Below are 23,799 nucleotides of genomic sequence, written 5' to 3' on the forward strand. Positions count from 1 at the left end.
TTAGAGTTTTTGTATTCATTTCCTTTTGCTTCATTGCTTAATACAGTAAATAGAGATGATCAAGTCTGTTGTTCATAAAAAGCAACTGACAGTTTAGCATTGTGTGCTCAAAGTTATTGCAGTTGGAGCACAAATATGACTTGATTGCTGCATGGCTGTAAAATAATTGTTTTTCATTTATCGCATTTTTGGAACAAAGCACTTCATGATAACTTTACTAAAGTTGGCAGTGAAATAGCATCTTAGATTTTCCCGAAAGTGTGTTTACGATCACTTGGTTCATATATGACCTTTGTTAAATTTGTAGCAGTATATTATATGTGAACAATATTACCTAGTTCCATTTTGACTAGTATCTGTGCTTTTTTTATTCTGTTAGGCAAAAACTACACTTAATCTACTGCTAAAGTATTATTATGTAATAGGCTTGTAAGCTGATTTATTTATTGCTGCAGGTTATTAGGTTTCAATGATTATGGTTTAGGGTTAAATATCCTAGATTTATGGCAAGCCACGAAAATGATTATGCGCCTTGTTAAATCTTGAGCCTGCACAGTGGAGTGGTCAGATGGTGTGATTTAATTTTTTTAAGAGCACCTCTAATGCGACTAGTTTCTAGCCCACCAACTTGTAAAGTATTACAATAACTACTTAAAAGAGCTATCATTCATGTGAAAGCCGACACTAGTAATTCGAAAATTTTGTTCATCGAATGAAAAACAATAATTCGAAAGCTCACCTGACCTTATTTAATAACAGAACGCATTTCAATTGCTCAAGTTTTGCATCAATTAGAATTTTAAGCATATTTCCAATGGCTGCCTTTTCATACTTTACTTGTTACAATAATTTGCACTTCTATTACAATGCTTACAGTTGCAACCTTTTTAGTTTTGAATAATTTTACTCAAAACTAAAAGCTGTAATCTCTCACCTTTTTAACACAAAATGTATGGTTTGGTAAGCTTTACTTGATTGAAGTGATTAAAGCGGTGTTGCTAACTTTACATTTATTGTAAACTTGCTAGGTTTTGCCCTTTACATGGTCTATTTGTTTTTCAATTGTGCTAATTCATTAGCACTATGAAGGGCTGCAATGAGTTCATGGAGCTCTGAGCTGTGAAACATTACTTTTTTCTTAATTTGCACTTAGTTTATGTTTGAATGCATTTTTAAAACAAGATAATAAGTTGCTGGTATACTGGTAGGTTTCAAAGCTCTAAAAAGTCATAATTTTGACGATAACAAAAATAAATATCTTTACACACTATTGAAAGGAAAAATACTGTTAAATTAAACTAGATATTGTTTAAACATCACTAGTCATAGTTCTCTTAGGTCGAAGGTCAGAATATGCATTGATTCTACGTGCCGCGTCCTGAAGTCGTCTGCTATACCAGCCTTCATAGTCTTTGTTTATTTGACTGCTGCCAGTTACTTGAGTTGGCCGACTTGTGTAAAAGTCATAACTCTGTCCTCCGTAGCCAGAATCAGGATTGGAGCTAGCGCAGCAACTCTCTGCTGGCAATGCGGTTTGATGACCATTAGCCAGTGTGAAGTTTGAGTCATGAGAAATTTCAACTGATGATGCATCAGTTTGTTGAACATTCGTCTGCGATGTTTGAGGGTTGAAGCCGGTCGAAAGGTTCTTAACTGTGTTTTGGGTTGCCTTCGCTTGCTGGTAGGTTGGCAAAGGTAAACGAGCGGGGCTTATTTGGCAGCTAGAGGTTTTGTGCTGTAACTGAGGTCTAGTAGTGACTAGAGCAGAGCTCTTTGATGACTCTGAATACAAATACTCTGCTTTCTGAATGCCACTTGGACTTGCGTGAGCCATACTGCCATTTGTCTCAGCAAATCTTGTCTTCGAAGTACCAGCTATATTTTGTTGTTGAATGGCTGACAAACTAGTCGCTTGTCTGTTGTCCTGCTGTATATTACTAGTTGGTGCATGACTAGGTTGTCTGGTGTTTGGCGTGTCTCGCAGTTGTCTAATGGGTAAGTTGTCGTGGTGTCTGCTACTTGGTAAATCACAGTGTTGTCGAAGGCCCGTTGAAGAGGTAATATAAATATTTGGTTTATTGCCAAAACGATTGCATGAAGACTTTCCACCTTGTTGGCTGGACAGATCTGGGTTTTTGTCAAGCTGAAAGGCAGATGGTTGACCACTCTTACAGTCCAATTTGGGTATAGATGACTGTTGAGTAGATACAGATTTAGGCTCTGGTCGATAAAGGCCATCGTACCGACTGTAGTTTGTTGTAAGATTTTCTTTTCCATTGTCCATCGCTGATTTGTCCAATGGCTGATTGTCAATGACTTCTGGATCTCGTTGAGACAGTATGTCTTTCTGCCGGATGTTTTCTCTACTCTGCCAGAGACTAGGTTTACTGTTCTGCCATCGCGTTGTTTGCACTTTGGATCGACGGTCTTGGATCTGTGTGCTTGATTTAGCTGGGAGATCTGAGGTGTGTTCATACATTGTCTTTTCATGTTCATCTCCTGCAGCGCGGATTCTTTTTCGAATAGCTCTCAACTACAAGATGTACACCGGATGCATTACTCATGGAGCTTAGACTATAATATGGCATTGCTGTGTAAAGCAATTAGATGAAAGATTACATGTGAGACTTAATATGTGGTTGGTCTAAATAATTTTACTGAAAATCTCATTTACTTCCAACTCAGTTGATCAGTTAAAATCTGATTGCAAGTTTTGTTAAAGAAGCAGGTTTAGGTCATCTAAAGCCTTGGCTTGAAGAAAGGGTAACAAGGCAGTAGCAATTAAAGAGAGTAACGTTAACAAGTAGTGTGAATAAAGTAGCGCAAAGAACCATATTATGTTTAAACAAAGATCACCAAATGTTGAGTTTGCAAAGGCACTTCATCAAGTTCTGAGACTTGGATTTTTTGACTGTCTCATCAAAGCTACCATATCACTTGATTACAGTTTTGCACACCTCAACAGGAGTTTTGTTAATTATTAAAGGTTGTTGGTTCAACATACAAAAATTAGCTGAAGAGAAAGATTAGTTCTAGAAACTGTTATGAAAGATGTTTCGGAACAGCCACTCATTTACTTTGACTGTCGGCTACTCCGTTACTAAAAACTAACCATTTTTGTAAGTAACGTATTGTTCTTCTGTTTATTTTAAAGTTTTCACTTACATGTAAAAGATCAACAGAACTTTTCCAATGTTCAACTGATGTACACACTGTGTGTCTTTAAACAAACTTGCACTTCCTGTACACTTACTTATTAGTTAATTTACAGTCTGACTCAAGACTATGTTTTATAAGGTCATACCTCTTCATGGTGCTTCAGTGTTTTCAGTTCTTCCATGGCTGCCTCTCGTGACTTGAACGCTCGTCCATGATAACTATATTCTGAGTGTGACAGTGTCTCATCGGATCGGCAGCGGAAAAGCCTCGGAGGTGGAGGGAACTGTTCAGAGACCTTTAACAATGCAAGCACATAAATAAAACTCTTCTATACGTGTATTACAAAAAACTTTGAAGGATAATTTTATTAAGACAAGGTTTAGAAAGAAACAAATGAATCATTTTCATTTTGATACCCCATATACTTTATATGAGATGTGAAATAGATGAGGGATATAGACCGTTAGTGTTATGTCAATGGCTAAATAAATATCAGGAGCTGATGCAGTTGTTAACATTAAGTCATTCATCGACTTCAGAATTCACACTCAAAAATGTAAAGTATTTCAAAAAATTAGGTTTTTCTTCAAAACCTGTTTCTCTCACGCATCTATTAAGCTTACTGAAATTTCTACAAACAGGTTGCAACAAATTTTTTCTCACGTGTTTGTAATTTAGTTTTAGCCTTGAAGAATGATAAGCGTCACATAGCATTGAGCTAGTTTTTAAAAACAGTTCTTTCAGTTTTGCGTGAACTAACTTCTGTGAGGTGATAGTTGATTACTTACATCATAGCGAGCCATACGCTCATGATCAAAGTCATCACCAAATCTTGCTTGTGAGCGGCCAATAGCATACGCAAAGGGATCTTCTTCAGAAATCACACCTCCATCTTCAGCCTGCATGCTGAGCCAAGTGTTCAAGTCTCCTTTCAACTCTTGAAAGTCATTCTTGACCTGGAATTTTATAATTTTAGAAAGTGTGCACCTATGACCCCCATTAATACTCATGCTTGTATGGTGAGCCAAGTTTATTAAGGGCGGTCTAAAATCATTAAGTCATTGGGAAGCTCAACAAATTTTGGCAGACCACCAAGGAAGTGGTAACAAGCTTGTCTAATCCCACAAGTGCAAATAGCTGACCATAAATCTCAAGTCACCCCCACCAGTGCTGTCAGCTATTTATATTAAAGAGGCTGACTCTCTGCAAGAAATCTGACGGCACATCTTTTATAAACCTCCAAAGCTTTCCACCCATCACTAGTTCTCTTATTTTAGCATATAAGTCTTTTTAAACAAACAACAATTTGTAGTAGACTATTAAATTAAGGTTGAGGGTACCTGCGCTAACTGTCTGTTTATCTCCAGTTGATCTTTTTCAGCTTTGTTGAGATGATGAAGTTTTCTCCCCATAATCTCGCCATGACTTCCGTTAGCACCAGCCCTTTCTCGGAACTACCAAAGTAAGGTGTGTGAGATTATCCCGTGCTAAGCTTTTTGTGAACATTACAGATTAGTAGAGCCTCATTGAGCATTGTCATATAAATACTTTGCGCACCTTCAACAGTGGGAAGTACACGTGTGTAAAAACTGATGATTAGGTATTAAAATGTCAGTGTCTTACACCATCTCTTTCTCAAGCGGAAACTATCTGCTAGTAGTTCAGATTGTGGTAATAATAAATCTAGTTTTTGCGTCTCTTTCAAGCATTTTTCTAGTTCACATATAGAGTCGGGCATTATTAGATGGCTTCAATACATAAGCTCATCTCATGAATAGCCTGTAAGAGCTCTTTTTTGCAAAAGGCAAGAAAAGTAGCTAATTTGCTTACAACGCAGCAACTCATGAAGCTGTGAAAAATATTGCTGAGCACTTTGAATGTAGATACACAAAAAATAATCATATGTACATACACATATTTACTTTTGTTGTACATTATGTATGAAGACTTGAGAACTTGGGAAAAGAAGATTGAGCAGACAATATATTTATTATAATATAATAATTATAATAATAACACTATAATATTATATATTACAATATATAATATTATAATATATAATATTATAATATATAATGTAATACTATAAGAGTACATATATATGTAATACTATAATTATAATATACTATAATTATAATACGCTTCGGAGTTGTCATACCTAAATATAAAAAGTTGCAAGTGGGCTATGCTTTGGGCTGCCATGTATGACACAAGCAAACAACTTCCTTCTTAGAAGACGGAATGTTGCAATATTCTCGCAAATACCAATCTACTTTTAGCAACATGGATAAAGTTTAAATACATGTAAACAAGACTCTATCAAGTCAAGTTTGAAAAGGAAGTCATGTGAATCTGAATGCTTGAAAGTTCATCCCAAGCTCATGAGTTCATACAAGTAAAAATAAATGAGTCTGCTTCACGTGAAACCTACCATTGACTCATTGGTGGCATCAACTCCTCTCCTTTTCCTAGCCATTAGTCGCTGCCTTTCTTTCGCGTCTGTGTAGTCGAGTTCTTCCCTTGAAAAGGGTTGGTCGTCTAATAACCCTGGATCTTCAGCTCTTGTATGACCAGCAGGAACAAAGCCACACGGTCCTTGCCTGATGTTTCCTACAAGCAGGCATTTATCTAACTACTAACTTATTCATGAATATAACAACTTACGTATAATCAGATAGAACGACAATAACACTGAAAAAGAGGCAAGGAGTGTCCCTACGATCAGTAAAGCCTGGCACATTTTTTGTCTAGTAATAAACAATTGCTATTTTATACCAACACTAACAGTAAGTCTGATGATGCCCAAGATCTCTTTCACTGTCAATCAAATAGCCCAAAGGTGGGTGTTTAGGAAGCTGGTTTTTAGGAGCTAGATGAAATTTTGAAACCAAAGATTTTTAGTAACCTCGGCGGAAGGCACAGAGCATATGCGTCTGAAGTTAGGATGAAAACGGCCAAAACATGTGGAAATGCTGAGCATTCATGCAGACTAACAGACAGACAGTGCCAAAGTGAGTTTTATTTATATAGATGTTATTATTCAACTCTCTAATACTCTCTGGTTCTGCTTCGATATTTATTAAAAATAAATCTACTCAGTCAATTTTGTTTATTCAAAGTCAAGTCTAGACTCTAGTGTTAACCCACAGGAGAGTGTTTAAAAAGCTGGGTCTAAGGAACTACTTCATGTTTTGAAACCAAATATATTAGTGACTTATCAGAAGACATGAAGTGCATGGATGCAAAGTTTGGATGAAATCAGCCAAAAAATTTAGAAACATAGCATTTAAGTAAACTAACAGACATACACAATGACAACTGAGATTCATTATTATAGATTTTTGAACACTTGAAAGTATTTCACTGTAAATTCAAACTAAAGTAAGCAGTTAATTGATTTCGCTAATACTAGTTATCACAATAATTTGCTCACTTTTTGACATGTACTTTATTCATCGCCCATTCTCAACTCACAGCAAGCTTTCAACTCTTACTAGAAGAGGTAATAATTACTCTACAATTATTCTGAGATGAGTCAACGCAGCGGATAGGCGCAGTTGTTAGGTTCTGAGTCATTAAGGTGAATGTTACTAATTTGAATCCTGTTAAAAGCATTCTTTTTCTTAACCTTTAACCATAACATCTTGCAGACGGCCGGTCACACACGGCTCTTACTATAGTAGACACTACAATACAACTATCATGTACATGGGTTTAGTAGGTCTTTAGGAAGTATGTCGAAATCATCTCTAATCCGTGATAAATGAGATTTCAGCCACTAAAACATAACTCTTCTGTCTACTGATACGAGGACCATTCAACTTAGCCTATATATTGACGGTAATAAACAGGTTTCAATTATGGAAATATAAAATATTATCTTTTAATGTCACAGCTGCAATAAACGCTTGCTTTGCTCTTGTCTATCGGTACTAATTCTGTCTTATCCTTTTGCGTAAACTTATTTACAATAAAACCACGCTTTTCTTTTTATAATCCCAGTTCAGCCTCTTATGTGGACAGCTCTTACTCTTGCTACAAGTGGATGAGCTAAAGCCTCCACTGGTTCTGGCGCAAAATCTGCTTTCTTGGCTATCTAGTTAAAGGAAGTATGACTAAAGCGATCTCTCGAAGAGCGAAATGATGATGTCTGCTGAGGCTTCAGAAGCTATCCGTGTTTTAAGAGTATTGTTAGACAAACAATGACTCTATGACCTTGACTGGCCATGTCTGGGTCCAGTGACAAGGGAACCTCGTTGACTGGAAACATGCTCAGTCGCAACAAGCACTTTAGGGTTGGATGTTGTTCTGGTCACCACCAGGGGTCTTTTTGGGAATTAGACCCCCAACCTGCTGCTTTCAAATCAGTTCTAGACTAGTAAGCTAAGACGCTCTCCGCTAAGGAATTACATACATCATTTATTTGTGACAAGTTACCTGCTAGATCTCTGTAGTAGGCAAAGCCTGGTTTCTTTACATACTGATTTTTTACGGAAGGCGCGCCTTCTTCCCCGTTATATCCATCTTTAGGATGAGTCTGTTTAGTAGAATGACTAGATTTCTGTAATCAACAGTTTAACGTTAGCCTTCATATCACCATAACATAGTTAACTTGACAACATAATCAGCCATTTTTAATTTCACTTCAAATTAAAAATTCAAAATATAACAACGGAGACACTGATCTAGACTGCAAACTAATTTATGTTAAATACTGCAGATTGCATAGTTGATTGTTTTTTCTAACAAAAAATATACAAAAAAAATGCATGCAATTAATTGTTAAGATTAAAAAAAACAAATGATATAAAACTTTGTTATAAAATAAACACCTAGCTTGTCATTGGTTGTAATAAGTTTTATTATATTAAATAGGAAGTAATACACATTATTTATATCCTGACTGAAATAGGAAAATTGTTGAATTTGACATCTATGGTGCTAAGATATGAATAAAATTAATTTTCCAGTATCAGACTGCATTAGATGCTTGCAAAAGAGTGATGAAAACTTTTAGTTTTTTAATTTTTTTAATTTTATAGATTTGTAGAATGTACCTGAAAATACAGATTTATTTAAAAAGACGTCAGCCATGACCTACTCAGATATCTAACCTCATATCAATGCCGATATCGAGATTAGAATATTTTTACTTAAAATAATTTTTTTTTCTGTGGGACTCATCAAAGATTCATGTATTTACATTAGTGATCACTTACTTTTGAAAACCTTTTTCTGATCCATGTTACAAATGCATTATGGGATTTCTTCTTAGCCTCCTTTTCAACCGTTGGCTCTGCCTTGTCAGTAGGAACAAATGGCATGTCGTCATGTTGCTGGGCGGTGGAGTACATCGGCTGCTAATATTTTAAACATAAGGTAACCACTTTAATAATATATTACTATATACAGATCTTGAGATTAGGCTAAATAGAAAGTAACCATTTAAAAAGCTGTGTCCATTTTTGTACAATGTAAGTGATGACTAAGGAAAATTATATCACACGTATATCTTTACATAGTCGTGATGCTAATCATGGCTAAACTGATATTGCTTGTTTTTTATTAAAATAAGAAAACTATTCAGAATTATTGCCCATTAAATGACCTCAACTCATTTTTATATTTAGTTAACCTAATGATGCAATTCAAAAGGTCGCGGGGTCACAGTTGTTTTTAGATATGCATTTTAGTAAAGAAGTGACTTGAACTAATAGAAGGCTGTCTTATAAATATGAACAGCTCAAGGTTACATTTCCCCAAGAATTCCCAAGTAGTTTAGTACTTTAAAGGTTGACTTGCAACAAAATTCGCATTACAGTTATTTAATATCAAAAGATTCACCAAGTCTTACTCTGTTGTGTTGTAGGTACCAAATGTGTGGGAATGTGATTACAAGGTCTTAAAAGCTAAAAAACGAACAGTTAATCGCAGCCATACGAGACCGCCGTAGTTTGAATTCTCTTTCCAAAACGGCTCAAATGTGATGTAGTTGTGGTAGATGGTTTCTGTTTACGCTTTCATGCAACCTTATTCGTCGAAATATTTTCACAAATATACTTCACACATTCAATAAAACCAGATCTATTGTTCTTACACGTTTGTTTTATCGTCATTGTAATGCTGTCACTTTTAGCGCTGATATCTTATAACTTACCGCAAAAATCCATTTAATTTTTTAACTTTACCTCGAAGGAGTACATATCATAGTCTGATAATCAAGATGAGCCTGTTGGTCACCTGTGATAATCGAAAAGTTGCAAAAATTACTTGCGAAGTACTGGGTCACATGATCAGAATACGACTTGACGATTAGATAAAGCCGAAAAAAAAACTGTAAAGTAGCGAGCATCTATATTTGATACGGGGTCTTCGGTAAAACCCGAAGTGTTTGTCATAAACTAGTGCTAGGATAAGTTTTATATTGAGCTTTTTATTGGCCTTTCAATTCACGTGAGAACACCACGTGACAAGACAATAACAAACTGTAACGACTACATCAGAGAAATAAACAGATTCCAATCTACGGCGGCTTTTCGTTTTTGAGCTTTTAAGAGCTTGTAATCATATTTCCATATATTTTGCACCTACAACACAACAGAGTAAGACATGGTGAATTTCTTGATACCAAATAACTGTAATGTTAATTTTGTTGCAAGTCAACCTTTAAGGTTTTTGTTTGGGAGTATCACCTTAACATACAACCTGTAAAAGGCTGCTACAAAAAGCTATCAGAGGCACCATGTGTGGTCATAAAAGAGAACTGTCTGTTACCAACCTTGTGCGACTGGAATATAATATCAATAATATCTGTGTGGCCTTTCCTCTGCGCTATGTCTACTGCAGTTTCGTCTTGCTAAAAACACCAAAAATAATTTGTATCTTACTTAACGTGAGTGTTAGTTTGATCGATTGCTAGTGCTAAATGTTTGGAGTTGTTAAGTTTGTGTCTCGTTTATAATTCACAAACAATTACTGTTCTATTACTTGACAGTAATAAAACATTGTGGCATGTCGCAGAAAGCAAGATAGTAAACTCCAAAAGCTTTTAGTTCATTAGTAGTAAATGGGGTGTCATGGGGTGGTCCTGGGACAACAGGGTGGTTGTTAGTAGTCATGGAAAGCCATGAGGTGAACAGGGTGGTTATTAGTAGTCATGGGTGGTCATGGTTGATCATGGGTCGACATGTGCCGTCAGTTGTGGCCGTGGGTGATTATGGATGATCACAGGTGGCCAGGAATGGTCGCGGGTAGTCATAGATGATCAGGGGTTGTCATGGGTGGTCAAGGGTAGTCGTGGACGGCTATGGATGATCATGGGTTGTCAGAGACCTAGTAGACAAACTCAAGATCTAGTAGACAGCTAGTGTATTGACATAAACAGAGTTTACATGAAATTACCTTATCCAAATATTAGAATATTGATACTTATGCTGACAGAAAAATTCACAGAAATGTTGATCTCTATTACTTAAACAAGTATCTGAGTATATATTCGATTTCTATTCTGACAGCAGATTGGTCAAATAATGAAGTTATTAAATTGTGTGTAAAAAAAGGAACAGTGTTTTTCCATCGTAGCAAATCATTTGAAGGAAGTAAAGCTGCATAAATTTAAAGCTTAAGCTGTAATTTGTTTGACATTGGCCCTATTATTATGCAGAATTATAGCATGACTCTTGTATGACCTTTAGAGATCCTGCCTTTAACTAATCATACGCTTCTTTTACGTTTCAAAATATCTAGATAAAGATGTCTCATTAGGATTCTAGTCAATCCTTACTATAATGAGAGCTGTGTTCACCCATCCAGAACTATGCTTAAAGCATAAGAAAGAATATTGCTACAGCGAGATTTTTGGTAAACCAACACTTAACTAACTGCACCAATCAATGATCTTGCCACTTTGTGGAATACTTGTGCATTTAGTTATTACACCTGATGATCTCTCAGGGTATAATATTATACAAAAAGACTTTCGGAGTAATGATAGCTTATGGAAGCAACTATTGTAAGAGCCTGGAATTAACCAATCGGTCACCGTGTCGAAGTTTGATTATTTCATGCTTTATATGATCTATTTTTCCTCATAAAGATTGCAGTGTCAACTTACGTTCCTAAGTACTAGCGTATGGTATGCTATTTATTAGCTCAGGAAATAGTAAACGACATTACTTAGCAATATAGTCACTGACACTACAGTGTAGAGAGTGGACTACAGCAAAGAGGCGACATCTAGAGTATAATATATGGCTTACGGAAACGAGGAAAAAATGAAACTTAATATATTTGCTCTAGTAAGTGTGTCAAGGTGTCATGATTATAAAAGAAAATACATATTTTCTATTAATGAATAGCGCAGAAGCAGCTAATGCAAGAGTGAGTCACAAAAATTTGTTAAGTACCTGTTAGACATGTCAACCATAACGGATTAAGGAAAGTTAATCTCACCTTGTTCCTGACGGAATGACCGATTCCTCCCTCTATCAGCAGCTTTGCTATCTTTCTTCGCTTAAACGCCGCCGTGATGTGCAATGCTGTGTCACCATTCTTGTTCTGCTCTTCTATTGAACACCTGGCACTGATGAGTATACGCGCTATGCCTGCATGACCATAGCGTGCGGCTGTGTGTAATGGTGTGTCTCCGTACTGAAATTTAACTAAAACTTCAGGGTACAAAAATATGCTGTCATTTTTGAACCACTCAAATGAGATCAAAATCCACAAAAAACACTGCTCAGTTAACTTCATCGTAGCTAACATATCGAATCTTATTTTAATCTATCGTCGCGTACCAAACTTTTTGAGTACTAGCTCAACTTAATAAAAACTTTTTATAGTATGCATCAGTCATGAATGGTAAATCTAACTTAAGTGTTCCAAAAAGGTTACTACAGAGCAGGAACAGTACTCTATGCAAGAACAAAAGGCATGAGGTGACAACTTCAATCAGTTAAAAGATAAAAGCCATGAAGCTGTCTTATAGTACTCTGTTTCACTTTTGAAACTTGTCTTGTATCACTTACATTGTTTTTTACATCAGGACTGCAACCACCGTAAAGCAAGGTCCTGCCTGATTGGTTGTGGCCATTCTGTGCAGCAAGATGAAGGGGTGTGCAGCCGGCCTACCAAATACAAGCGTGTAAGCTAATAATTATGGTAGCCAGTAAAAATAATCCAGCTACAATAAACTTATTGCGAAAGAACTAAGTCTATAGCCGGTGTCACAATAGATTATGAATCGAGGTTGAAATAAAACTCACCACTATGATAGGCAGAAACTCTTGAGATGTTAGTAGACAAATAGGGAATGCTTCGTGAAAGTGAAAAGTTCCATAAGTCAAATGTTTCAAGTTTATATATTAACTTTTTATAGACAAATTAAAATTTTAGTTTTCCAACAAAGAGGTCCAGTTTATTTCCCACACCTGTTTGTTGGTGACACAGCTCTATAACTACCTATTTTGTCTCGCTGTTTAGACCTTGCACTAGTTTAAGACCAACAAAAGATGGTGTTGACTTTGTCTTCAATTCAGTTTAAGCCCTGTTCTATTGCATTCATTTGGTATGTTGTTGAAGAAACCATCTTTTTGCAATTATATCCGATCTAGCTCTGTTGGTTGCATAATCCGTTTTACTTATTACAGTTTTTCTAATTAATCAAGGCGTGAAGAGCATACAGGCAAGTTATGGTAGTTTCTAGAACTTTTTATATCCCTCAGCTGGACATTACTAATACAAGTATTAATGTTTTTAAGTGCAGCGTTGAGTAACTACCAACTCCAAGGATTCCATTGCCTTTTGAAAATGACTCGCTGTAGGAGCGATAAATAGTGTTGAACATCCTTCTGACTAATAACTATTAGTCAAACATCCTTTTTAAGTGTTTCATGTATAAGCCATAAGCATATCAATAAATAATACAGGAAAGATTAGATGTTATACGTAAAGGATAAATAAAACATCAGCTTCTTTGAAGTATTTGATTGATAGAAACACAAGCTATTGGTTTGAATCCTTCACAGAACTACAAAAGAAACATAATCAAGTCTCTGTGTGATTGACGTACCATGATTTTAACAGTAACTGTCTGGTCAATAAGCTCTGATTTTTAAATTTGACTTTCGTTGATGCAGCTAAGTAACTTCTTGTGTATATTTTAGAGAGATAAGCATGTCAAAATGTCAAAGAATATTGTTAAATACGGTATAAGAGAGGTATTCGTCTAGTCCTAAGCCTATACATAAACTTGGAGTTATCTGCTACAACCTGTTTTGGCGGTATGTAACCGACGTGACAATTAATCCATCAGAGAACCACTTAGAAATCCAATAAGACGTTTTTGTATACATCAAAGGTATTTGCTGTAAGACCAACTTTTGGTTATTAGTGCTTAAAAACATATTTAGAAATGTTACGAACTTGGACTCTTCCTAATGTATGACCCTCTATGCGCTAGACTACGGTCAATGAACCATACCTGACTTAGCTACCGTGTATACTCATGTCCCTCAACCAAGGTCAAAACTACCCTAATTTACTTAAAACTAGTCTAAACTAAACCCTCCCCGCCATCCCATATGCCATTAGAGATTGTCAGCTGGCCCAATAAAACACAGAAGATATGTATGCTCAGAATTATTCAGAGATGATGGTGGTTGGTTTGCACAGAAGTTAGAGTTTTAGTTCTAGGGCTAAACAGAAAAGAAGAGTTGAAAACCTGTATGGAGCAATTTCTTATCTTAACCTCTACCCATAGCTTTGGACGAACATGGCTCAATTCAATCAAAAGCCACAATTACGAAAGACACACGTGACACAATTGGGACTCAAATGTGCCCAACTGCAAGACCCTGGCTCATAGGAAATCCAAAATCATCCAAACTTAGCCTCATGTCTAGAAACATCTGAGATGACCAAACTTACACCCGGCGTTGTCTCGCACTTGCCAAGCAAACTATGGTCTGAGAGCTTGTTTAAGGCTTTTTCTGTTAAGTATCAAGTACTATTACAGTTCATATACATGACACATCAACTTGGATAAATCTTCAATCAGTTTAAAACAAGTTTTCAGTTTTCTCCTAATATTTATCGTCTGTTGTGAGATAACACTAACAAATATGCCATGTGGAATTCAAAGCTCACCCGGTTTGTGATGAAGGCGTTTGACTTGTTCTTCAGGAGTAAGTCAACAGATTTGCTGTATCCACACCAAGCCGCCTCGTGTAGAGGAGTGTTTCCATACTACAACACGTTAACAGCTCTTGTAGATTACCTCCATAGCATCATATCAGTTGAAGAGGGATAATGGAATATCATACAGAGTACATGTGGGATTCGTGCAATTGATATGCTGATGACAATCATTTTAGTGGGAAAATATATATTTGATTATAAATGCAACTTTATTAGGACATTACCATTTTTTACTGTTCATAGAATCTGTTATAAACATACAGGCTTTATTTATACAAATTTTTGCTATTTAATACTTCAATTGTAACATTCATTATAATGAGTTGCAATTAGGGTTAAAAAGTAACTGACATTTTAATTGCTGTTTCTCAGAAAAAAACATTTAATTCTCAACAATTGAATAAGTTTAAATAACAGAAGAAACCAGCTAGTTAAAAACAGATATTATAAAGAAACTCATTGCATTTTGGAAATTCCTGGAATCGCAAAAAAAAAGTATATGTACTGTAGTAAAAATATTCTGCCATTCAGCTCCATGATTTTAATGCAATAAAAATATTTTTTGTGTAGTCTTTTCTACATTAAGACAGATATGCAACTGTAGTGAATTTTTCACTTCTATAGTATGAGATCATTCCAAGAAGGGACCACCAAATCATCTATTTTTGGTATATTTACTTAAAAGCAAACCATATTAGTCGGTCAGCTCTTCATTATAATGTAGTACCCTAAAATCTACTGACATTTCCTGATAAGAAAGAAGTTAATTGAATGGAAATTACAGAAGAATGTAAGATGAAACAGAGGAAACGTGCAACAGCTATACTGAAATGTCAGATATACAATTCGGGTCGGTGAGACTTAACAAAAGGTTATCTTGACAATTGTGGTAGTAGTCTATGTAGGGTACTCTATAGTTTATACTATTATGGAATATTGATCGGTCAAATATTGAAGTTGTAATTCAGAAGAAAACTTGACTATATGTTTAAAGCCACAAAATATTACTGGCTTTCATGCTAACGCAAATGTTATCAAATGAAGTTTCTTATGCCAACAGTTTGTAGCGAATGTTTGGATTTGAACAAGATCAGTCAAGAGGATTTAGATAAGATGTCTTTAAGTACACATCATTATATTGTAGTTAGTTAATCCCCCGTGTGATTATATAATTTGTGTTAATCCTTAATGATTCATATATTTTTGTAATGTTTTGTATTCAGCTTTCTTTAGATGATTTTAGTGTTCATCAAAGCTGGTAGCCAGTCATACGTATTCAGACTATCCCAATAAAAAATTTTATGTAAAGCATTTATGAATGACATCTTGTTATTTACACTGTAGCTGATTAGAGTGTCAATCGCTAATTCTTCATTAGCCTCTGTACTTTGGATATGGTCACAATAACTTTGTTGTACAGTATTCAATATCAGCTAGCCTTTCTACGACAGTTTTAATGCATGCTAGAAGTATACACATGTGGTCTCTAAAGCCACATGATTACACAACAACTGTCAACTAAATATAAATTTTATTTATATAGCAAGTATATTACTATGTAAATATAATGATAACTACAATAGTACGAATTCTTATAAAAATAAAATAATAATAAAAATAGCAGTTTTCTGCTCTGATGTCATCTGAAAGAACATTACGGAAAGTATTGGATATCTGAAGAAAGAGGACCTTACCGGATACCAGTATACTACCAGACAAAGAACTGAGAAAAATTAACCAATAACAATTGTGATAGTAATAATATGAAATGTATAGACTAGCTCTCTATAAATCTTTCAAACATTCATGCAAAGATACTTCTAAACTGTGTATCCCTTTCAGCCACACAACCCGAAGTGAAAACAGTATTAAAAAAGCATCATGCTTAGAAACAACGAGGCATTTTTTAAACTTCTTTACTCAAAGATCTTCGTTATTCAAAAAACATTATTTACGGAGCCTCATGTTATGAGCTACTCTAAGCACCCTCACTCTTAACTACTAGCTACTAACCTAAACAACCTCTTACTACGCTAGTTCATAACTAACCAGATCATCCTGAGTATCTATATCACACCCTTCATTGATGAGCAGCTCAAGAACATCGAGGTGACCTTGACCGGCAGCTTTGTGAAGAGCAGTGTATCCATTCTACAGTGTAAGAGAATATATATTCTTATAGTGTTTTGTCAACTAAATGTAGTTTTTATAAATTATATTTATATAGCAAATATATTTATGTTTATTATATAATAACACCGAAAAGGCTAAAAACTGGGTTTGTGTACATTTTAATTTAGCTATTGCGATTTAACTTTAGTCTATCAAAGTGTTTAAAACAAACGCTTTAAAAAATTTTCAAAAAGTTAAATTTGCTTAGTTCGAAGCTATATAAGCTATATAGTTTATATAGTTATATAGCTTATATAGCTATATAGCTTCTATGATTTATATAAACTAAACCAACACTACTTACGAATTGGTGAGTTAAAACCTGATTTAAATCATGCATCATTCTTATAAATATCTTAAGACATTGTGCAAGATTTATGAGAACTCAGTCTTAAGGGCAGATCATAGCGTGATGCCGCGCAGTAGGCCTAAGTTAATTAAAGTCGAGTTTTTTTTGCAACGCTACGTCTCATGCCACCGCAGGAATTTATGAAGTCGACGTGCATGACCATGCTCTCGCAAAGGTTTTGTACTTATAAGGTTTTGATTCCTGTTTTTTTTACCAGTTCTAACAGCTATCAGAGACGACAGGACAACAGACGATATAGGTTTACCGGTTGAATTTGTAGTCACTTGAAAACAATACATTGTATATGCACGTGTGGGCAATTCCCTGAAGATCAAGCGTGACGTCCTCTTTGCTTACAGCAAGCAGAGGTTGTGCGTGTTATTAAGAGCATTGCTGCATAAATAATGTCTCTGGATTTCGGTTAATCAGGTCTGTGTCTAACGTCAAAGGAACATTGTGGACAGGAGACATACCCAGTTGCAGAGAGCAACTTATTGTTAGATGTCATTCCTGTCACGATTGGTCACCATTTTTGAGAATCGAATCCTGACCTGCTGCTAGCAGGTCAAGCCTTCTAAACAGCTAGGCTGCTCGCTAGCAAACACGATATGCTTGCAGTTTGTGAGCTAAAAGAAGGACTCACACAACATTTTAGTAGATTTTATCAGAAAGTATCGACTATTTGTTATCAATTGCGGTTGTTTTTTTTATGTTTAAGGTGATCTGATTGCTAGGATGTTTCAAGATTAAAATTGATAAAACTCGATTGCAGTTAAAATGCTCAGAAGAAAAATATGCACAAAATGATGTCACTAGTTGTTATCGTTGTTTTAGTTTATATCGGTTATGGTGTTCAAGTTGCAGCGTTACGATTCTCTGTTTGTTGGTCTCTTTGCAACTATAGACATCATAATCACACTTTCACTTGATCTCAGCATTTTAATCGCAATCAAGATTATTCGATTTTAATCTTGAAAAATTCTGGCACTCAAATCACGTCAAACGTCAGAAACAATCGCAAATGATAGAAAAATGTTGATACTCTAAGTTTAACTTCAAGAGGTGTATAAGGACTAAACATCACACGTTAGAATTTTACTATTATTAGAAGTTAGTAGTGTGTTTGTAGGATCTGTAATTGACTGGCTCATTCAAAAACATGTATCAGTTCTAAACACTAATTAGTAATTAAACTCTTTGATTAGCCTGAAATCTACCCAACGTTCCTTGTCTCAAACACTCAATGCACCTATCATTTCCTTTAAATTGAATTAGGAAATGATTTTGGTCTTTGATTACCGCCTGTTAAATTAACTGGATCATATTTTAATTGTAACTTTATAGCTAAACTGACATGAGTTTTTGAAGCGTTCTAAAATTATAGATTCATCTATATTTAGCTCAGCTATTAAACACACTTCCACATGAGGGCCAAATTAACAAACGTAAATTTAAGAACCATCCTTTGTATGATAGCAATCAATCCTATTACAGTGTGTGTGGTTTTGCCTTCTCATGAAGTGGAAGGGTTTTCACTGCTTGTGTTTCAATTGAAAAGCCTCTTGCATAGTAAGAAGTAAAACCTTAAAAGGTACTACAGCAAGCCAATTAAAAACTTGAAAACCGGTTTAAAAATGCGACATCATGATGGAATAATGTTTGAATGTTTGAATACAATAGTACTTCATTGTCAATCATTACATACTATGTTTTATAGTAATAAATAATGTTTTAATGGTACAATAAATAACATTTCATAAATTTATCTTCAAATTCAAAAATTTAATAAATTTTTAAATTTTATCTTCAAAGCACGCAATTAGAATCCGTATTATCAAAAATCATAAAAATAATATAAATATTTTGACATAATATATAACAATAACATATAACAATATATAACAATATTTTGTTAGACTTGCTCACGCGACGGCAAGGACACTTAGAACAGCATTTTTGAAGTTGTCCTCTTTCGTCCATTGAGCAATAAAGCTAAGCATAAAAGGGCTGGATCAAAAACATCTGACATCGAAATGATAAAAAATGATGGTGAATGCTAATAATGATAGTAACACAGATAATATTAGTAACACCGATAGGTATATTATGTGAAACTTTTGTAACGAAATCCAACACATATTCTATCTGTCTAAAGGTGATATAATACACAAATCGACAATTTTATGGTACGAGCTATAAAGCAAGGTATTTAATAGAAGGAATCACATAGAAGTAGAAATCTTTATCCTACAGCTAACGCAACAGATTATTTCATTTGCAAGTTTTAATTTTGTCGTAAAAGGCTTTGACCTTCAATGCACTGTGGAAGTGCTTTGCTACGAACAGATAGAGACCCTTGTACATTCTCATGTAGGTCACGCTAACGACCTTTTCAGTATCAAATAATCAACAAGTATTTATATTAAACTTTTAGACGCTAATGAGTGGCATAGGATATAAATGACAAAAGTCGTGCATGAAGATATTAGTACTGCCTGATGCGCTCGCTAGCCAAGTGTCGGAAGGATTTTAATATTTTATGGTTGCGCGTGAGATTATAATTTTATTTGTTATAGTGACTTAACTAGCAACAGTGATTTATTAGCCAATCAGATTAAATTAAACACTTTCAAATCTGCTTGTGCTATTTCGTAATATCGTCATCTTGTTGCCTAGTTCGATATTAAAAATTTTAACATTTCAAAACTATTTTAACATTATTTCAAATATACTAAAGTACGTAGTTCGGCTGAAAACAGGAGATACCACATTAACCTGTAGGTGGGTGGGAAATCTAGCGTGATTCCAAAACTGATAAGACGACTCCAAGCTGACAAAGATTAATTTTTTTTTTCAGTTTAATAAATATTACACAACTAGATAATCATAGGCTATCTGAAAGCTAAAGATAGTTTCCGCCTAGCCATACCTGAATGGCACTAAGTTATGCATGTAGATGACAAGTTAGGCAAGGTGGTTGTCAAGATTTAATCTAATAATCTCACCGACTGACAGATGTCAAAATTTAGTTACTGACAAGCGGCTATATTTAGTGGGTGTTTATAGTTTTGCGGGACAGTGTTTTAAACAACTTGGGCGAGTTCAACTAATCTAGCTAGCTGAATTAGCATCCATTAGCCGGACCTCTCACCACGAGCTCAACTTGTTTGGACAAATGAGAAGAGGAAAACAGGGTGACTAATGTCAAATCAGATTTCATGGGTCTATTATTCTCGCTGTTTGTTTTGAAAGAATGAAATGTCAATCTGTCATCAAATACAGCGTCGGCTTTGTCTCTCGCTATGATACAAGCCTTCTACGCTCATTGCGATTGGTGACCTCACACAAAAATCTGCTTCTTGTTTAGTTGTACAGACATCCAGTCTATACATGCTTTCACAAAGCGTTGTTCAATGTGAAATAACATATGTCACTCAGCATTACTCGGAAAACAGCCGGGACGCGTGACACAGCGTTGAACCTGTCCATATTTTTAGCTATCAGGAAAAAGGCAGTTATTAAACGAGTGGCAATCAATAGGCAATTAACGTTTGTCAAAAAAGAACACTCGCTGAACAATTATTTTTGTGTAAAACAAGGCCCGATTATTGTGAGCTTTTATAAGAAACAAATTTAATCAATCTGCCATTAGTCTATGCACAACTAGCATTTGTTAAATACATCGTCTCTAGTATTACATGCTAGCTATTCCACAAATGCTAGTTGTTTTAGTAAATGTCGTTTAGCAAATGACAATTGTTTACAAACTTGAAGCTGTTTGCCGAAAATCGGCCATTTGCTAACCATAATTTGCTTAGACCTAAACCTGCAACACAGTCAATGGAAAAAAGTAAAAATTGCCTAACGATCACCATTTAGTGGGCAACAGTTATTAGTTTTCGCCGCCCCATTCCCTACTCTCCCTTATTCTATTCTGTTCTAGCTGTTCGCAAAAAACTAAACTATTTGGACCTTGATTATAGGCTAATATGAGAAATAACACAGGAACAGGCAATCAAATATTAGATGAAGATTGATTCTTGACAAATTAGGGAATATGCTGCCCCATCTTAACTCACTTATGAATTACATATCTTACATCAGTTTGTAAGATTAATTAAAAATGGCAAGCAACATTTTGCAAGTTGGTATGTCTTCTTTAATCACAGATAACAATATACATAAATTTATGCATTTACAGAGAACAACAGAGAATAGTTAATCCTACTTGTTGCACAATGATAGAGTGACAATTGAAATTAAATGTTTATGCTAGAATTGCTGAATCATTTTTCTAAGCCAAGTTTAGTGTAACAATTATGGATTATCATCAGAAAATTTTAAATGCCTGCTTAGTGCCACAAAACTATAAAAACATTCCAGAAGGAATTGCGGACTACAATCTGGTTCTTATTGTGACAGTGCAACTCTGTGTTAAACCTACACACATGCATTCCGGTACATAAGACAAAATAGTACTGACGCTAACTAGCAATTAGAGTGACAAGTACTTTAACAAATTAAAGCCTAATCTGTATACTGAAACCTCAAAGTTTGTCATCTATTTGGATGTCTGCCTGTCCAGCTATAGCTATTAAAATCTTGGAATAAAAATCCGTATCGCAGAAGATTTGTTCTCGGAACCTCCCATTCCCCAGACGATTTGCTAAATCATTGAGATACTTGAGATTGATGGATTCATTGGGCGATATATGTCACTATGTTGGTGAAAATACACATACTGCTCTGCGTTACAGCGCTACATCATTTTATACCTGCTCTCACGGCTCATATTAGTATGTTTAGCAATACTAGCTAACTCAAGTTAGTCATAGACAATGTGCTAGGCTAATGGCAAGTGGCAGGCAACTATATTACCTGCAACTGTTTATAAGCTGTTTTTCAATTTTCGTCCAACCCTAGTTTTGTATATAAGAGCAGCCCCCTTATTCTAAACCGTATTAAAGACATTTCATCGAATCCTAAAACACTTAGAATAGCACAATTCTATTTTAACTGAATATCGTATTAAAGCTCTAAGCTTGTAGACTGCTAGGAAAAAACGGCAACCAAATAGCTTTTATTCAATTTTTTCAAAAAAGTGATGTTTTAGAGATAGCTGAAAAAATTCTAGAGTATCTGAAAGTGCAGAAAAATGAAGTGAAACTGGGCAATTGAGTGTTCTTTGGATTCAGATGAGGTGGAAAGACAATTCCTGGAATTATCTTGGGGCCCAAGCTTCAATTTGTTAATAGTGCTTACTCTAACTCCTACTAACTTTAACTAGTATGCATAGAAATGAGTCCCTATCTTACCACAACCTTACTAAACTTTTATACTATGAGAGTTTAGGTTTAGCGCTGCCTGCATTAACAATTACTTACGCTGTCTGGTAAATCTACATCTGTACCATGCTCAAGGAGAAGTCTTGCAACTTCAGCAAAGCCGTTCTGAGCAGCCACATGTATGGCAGTAGATCCGCTCTGCAAATGAAAAACAAGTTTGTGGAAGTTGGTCATCTAATATTATGTAATGAAATGATATCATCAGATTTACATGTAGATAGGTTTTAAGGCTAGCTGCACCGAAAGAAGTCTTGCGATGTTCGATACACTTTGTTGCTGTTTGTTTCAGACATTTTTGCATTGCTCACTTCCAAGTGGTTAACTCTGTCAGTGCTAACTGCACTTTGGTATTTTTAAAATTATTTTCAGAACTGATACTAGGTTATTGTGAAAAAAATAAAATAATCGTTAAAACTGATCTTGAACGGGTAGTTTCGTTGCTCTATATATGATAGTTACATATACAAAATATTAAAAAATTTGGTTTCATAAGGGGCATTGTGGAGAAAGCAAGGCAAGAATCAGCATTTTGGTAGCCACCCTGGTGAAGTTTGTTAGCGACTGTTCCTTGATTAATCCTTCAAAATTTTGCCCTGTGTCACCTGATTTATGTTCTTCCTATTGCTCAAGTGTGTTCCAAACTTGTCTTCAGTTTAAATGAAAAAAAACTAGAAAGATGGCAAATGGCTGTCACTTCAATCATTGCATATCTTCAGACAGTGTTTCAACTCTGGTTTCTGAATACCAAACAGTATATGCTCCATCAGAGTAGTTTCTCTCTTTTCTCACCCCACACTTTAAACAATCGGTTCATTAGAGGGGAAGCCACAAGTGCCTTTTTTTATTTTTAGAGTAAATATACACTGGGTGCTGATGTCTATGCTTAACTGTCACAGGCGGACATATGTTTTCTTTGACAAGAAGTATATTCTACACGCTGCCAGATGTGAATTATAATCAGTCACCAAATATGGCAACACCAGAATTCATTCTCGCTGATTCTGTATAAGTAATCAGGTAAGGTTTTGAATTTGAAGGTAGTAAATCTTGTGAATGACACGGGCTTCATTTTGACATTTCTGGTAATACATTTATATATTTTGGCATAGAAGCATTTTGTTTGGCACTAGTTACTATTGTAAATGCTACCTCAATCTTTGGTAGTGCCAAAGTTTGACCTGTTATTTCCATGTGTCATCTTTCTAGTGTGTTTCCATCTATCTATTCATTTATCTATCAATATCTATCTATGTATGCATCTTCCATGTATCTAATTATCTATGTATTTATCTATGCATGTATCTACCTATGTATCTACCTATCTATGTATCTACCTATCTATGTATCTACTTGTCTATGTATCTACCTATCTATGTATCTACTTATCTATGTATCTACCTATTTATGTATTTACCTATAGACGTATGTATCTACATAGATATGTATGTATCTATCTGTGTATGTATCTATCTATATATCTATCCATTTACCTATTTATGTATCTATCTACCTATGTATCTATCTATGTATGTATCTATCTAACTATGTATCTATCTATCTATAGAATTAAAAGTGCCA

The 23,799-nt window shown here is 35.1% G+C and overlaps 1 protein-coding gene across 3 annotated transcripts in view; it reads right to left on the reverse strand.

Moving 5' to 3' along the window:
- Positions 1–1,123: 1,123 nt before the first annotated feature.
- Positions 1,124–23,799, reverse strand: part of LOC137403848 (uncharacterized) — a 39,636-nt gene continuing 16,960 nt past the window's right edge. For all 3 annotated transcript variants that reach the window (XM_068089921.1, XM_068089920.1, XM_068089922.1), the window contains exons 3-15: positions 22,261–22,359; positions 16,405–16,506; positions 14,305–14,403; positions 12,186–12,284; positions 11,611–11,808; positions 9,938–10,015; positions 8,379–8,519; positions 7,597–7,720; positions 5,591–5,769; positions 4,500–4,613; positions 3,948–4,115; positions 3,305–3,454; positions 1,124–2,533 (exon numbers count right to left, since the gene is read on the reverse strand). In XM_068089921.1, coding sequence (XP_067946022.1) covers positions 1,310–2,533; positions 3,305–3,454; positions 3,948–4,115; positions 4,500–4,613; positions 5,591–5,769; positions 7,597–7,720; positions 8,379–8,519; positions 9,938–10,015; positions 11,611–11,808; positions 12,186–12,284; positions 14,305–14,403; positions 16,405–16,506; positions 22,261–22,359 — 2,775 coding nt within the window. In that variant the 3' untranslated portion in view covers positions 1,124–1,309. The remainder of the gene's footprint in view (positions 2,534–3,304; positions 3,455–3,947; positions 4,116–4,499; positions 4,614–5,590; positions 5,770–7,596; positions 7,721–8,378; positions 8,520–9,937; positions 10,016–11,610; positions 11,809–12,185; positions 12,285–14,304; positions 14,404–16,404; positions 16,507–22,260; positions 22,360–23,799) is intronic.

This window comes from Watersipora subatra, chromosome 9 (assembly GCF_963576615.1).
Source record: "Watersipora subatra chromosome 9, tzWatSuba1.1, whole genome shotgun sequence".
In the NCBI taxonomy this organism is placed as follows: Eukaryota; Metazoa; Bryozoa; class Gymnolaemata; order Cheilostomatida; family Watersiporidae; genus Watersipora; species Watersipora subatra.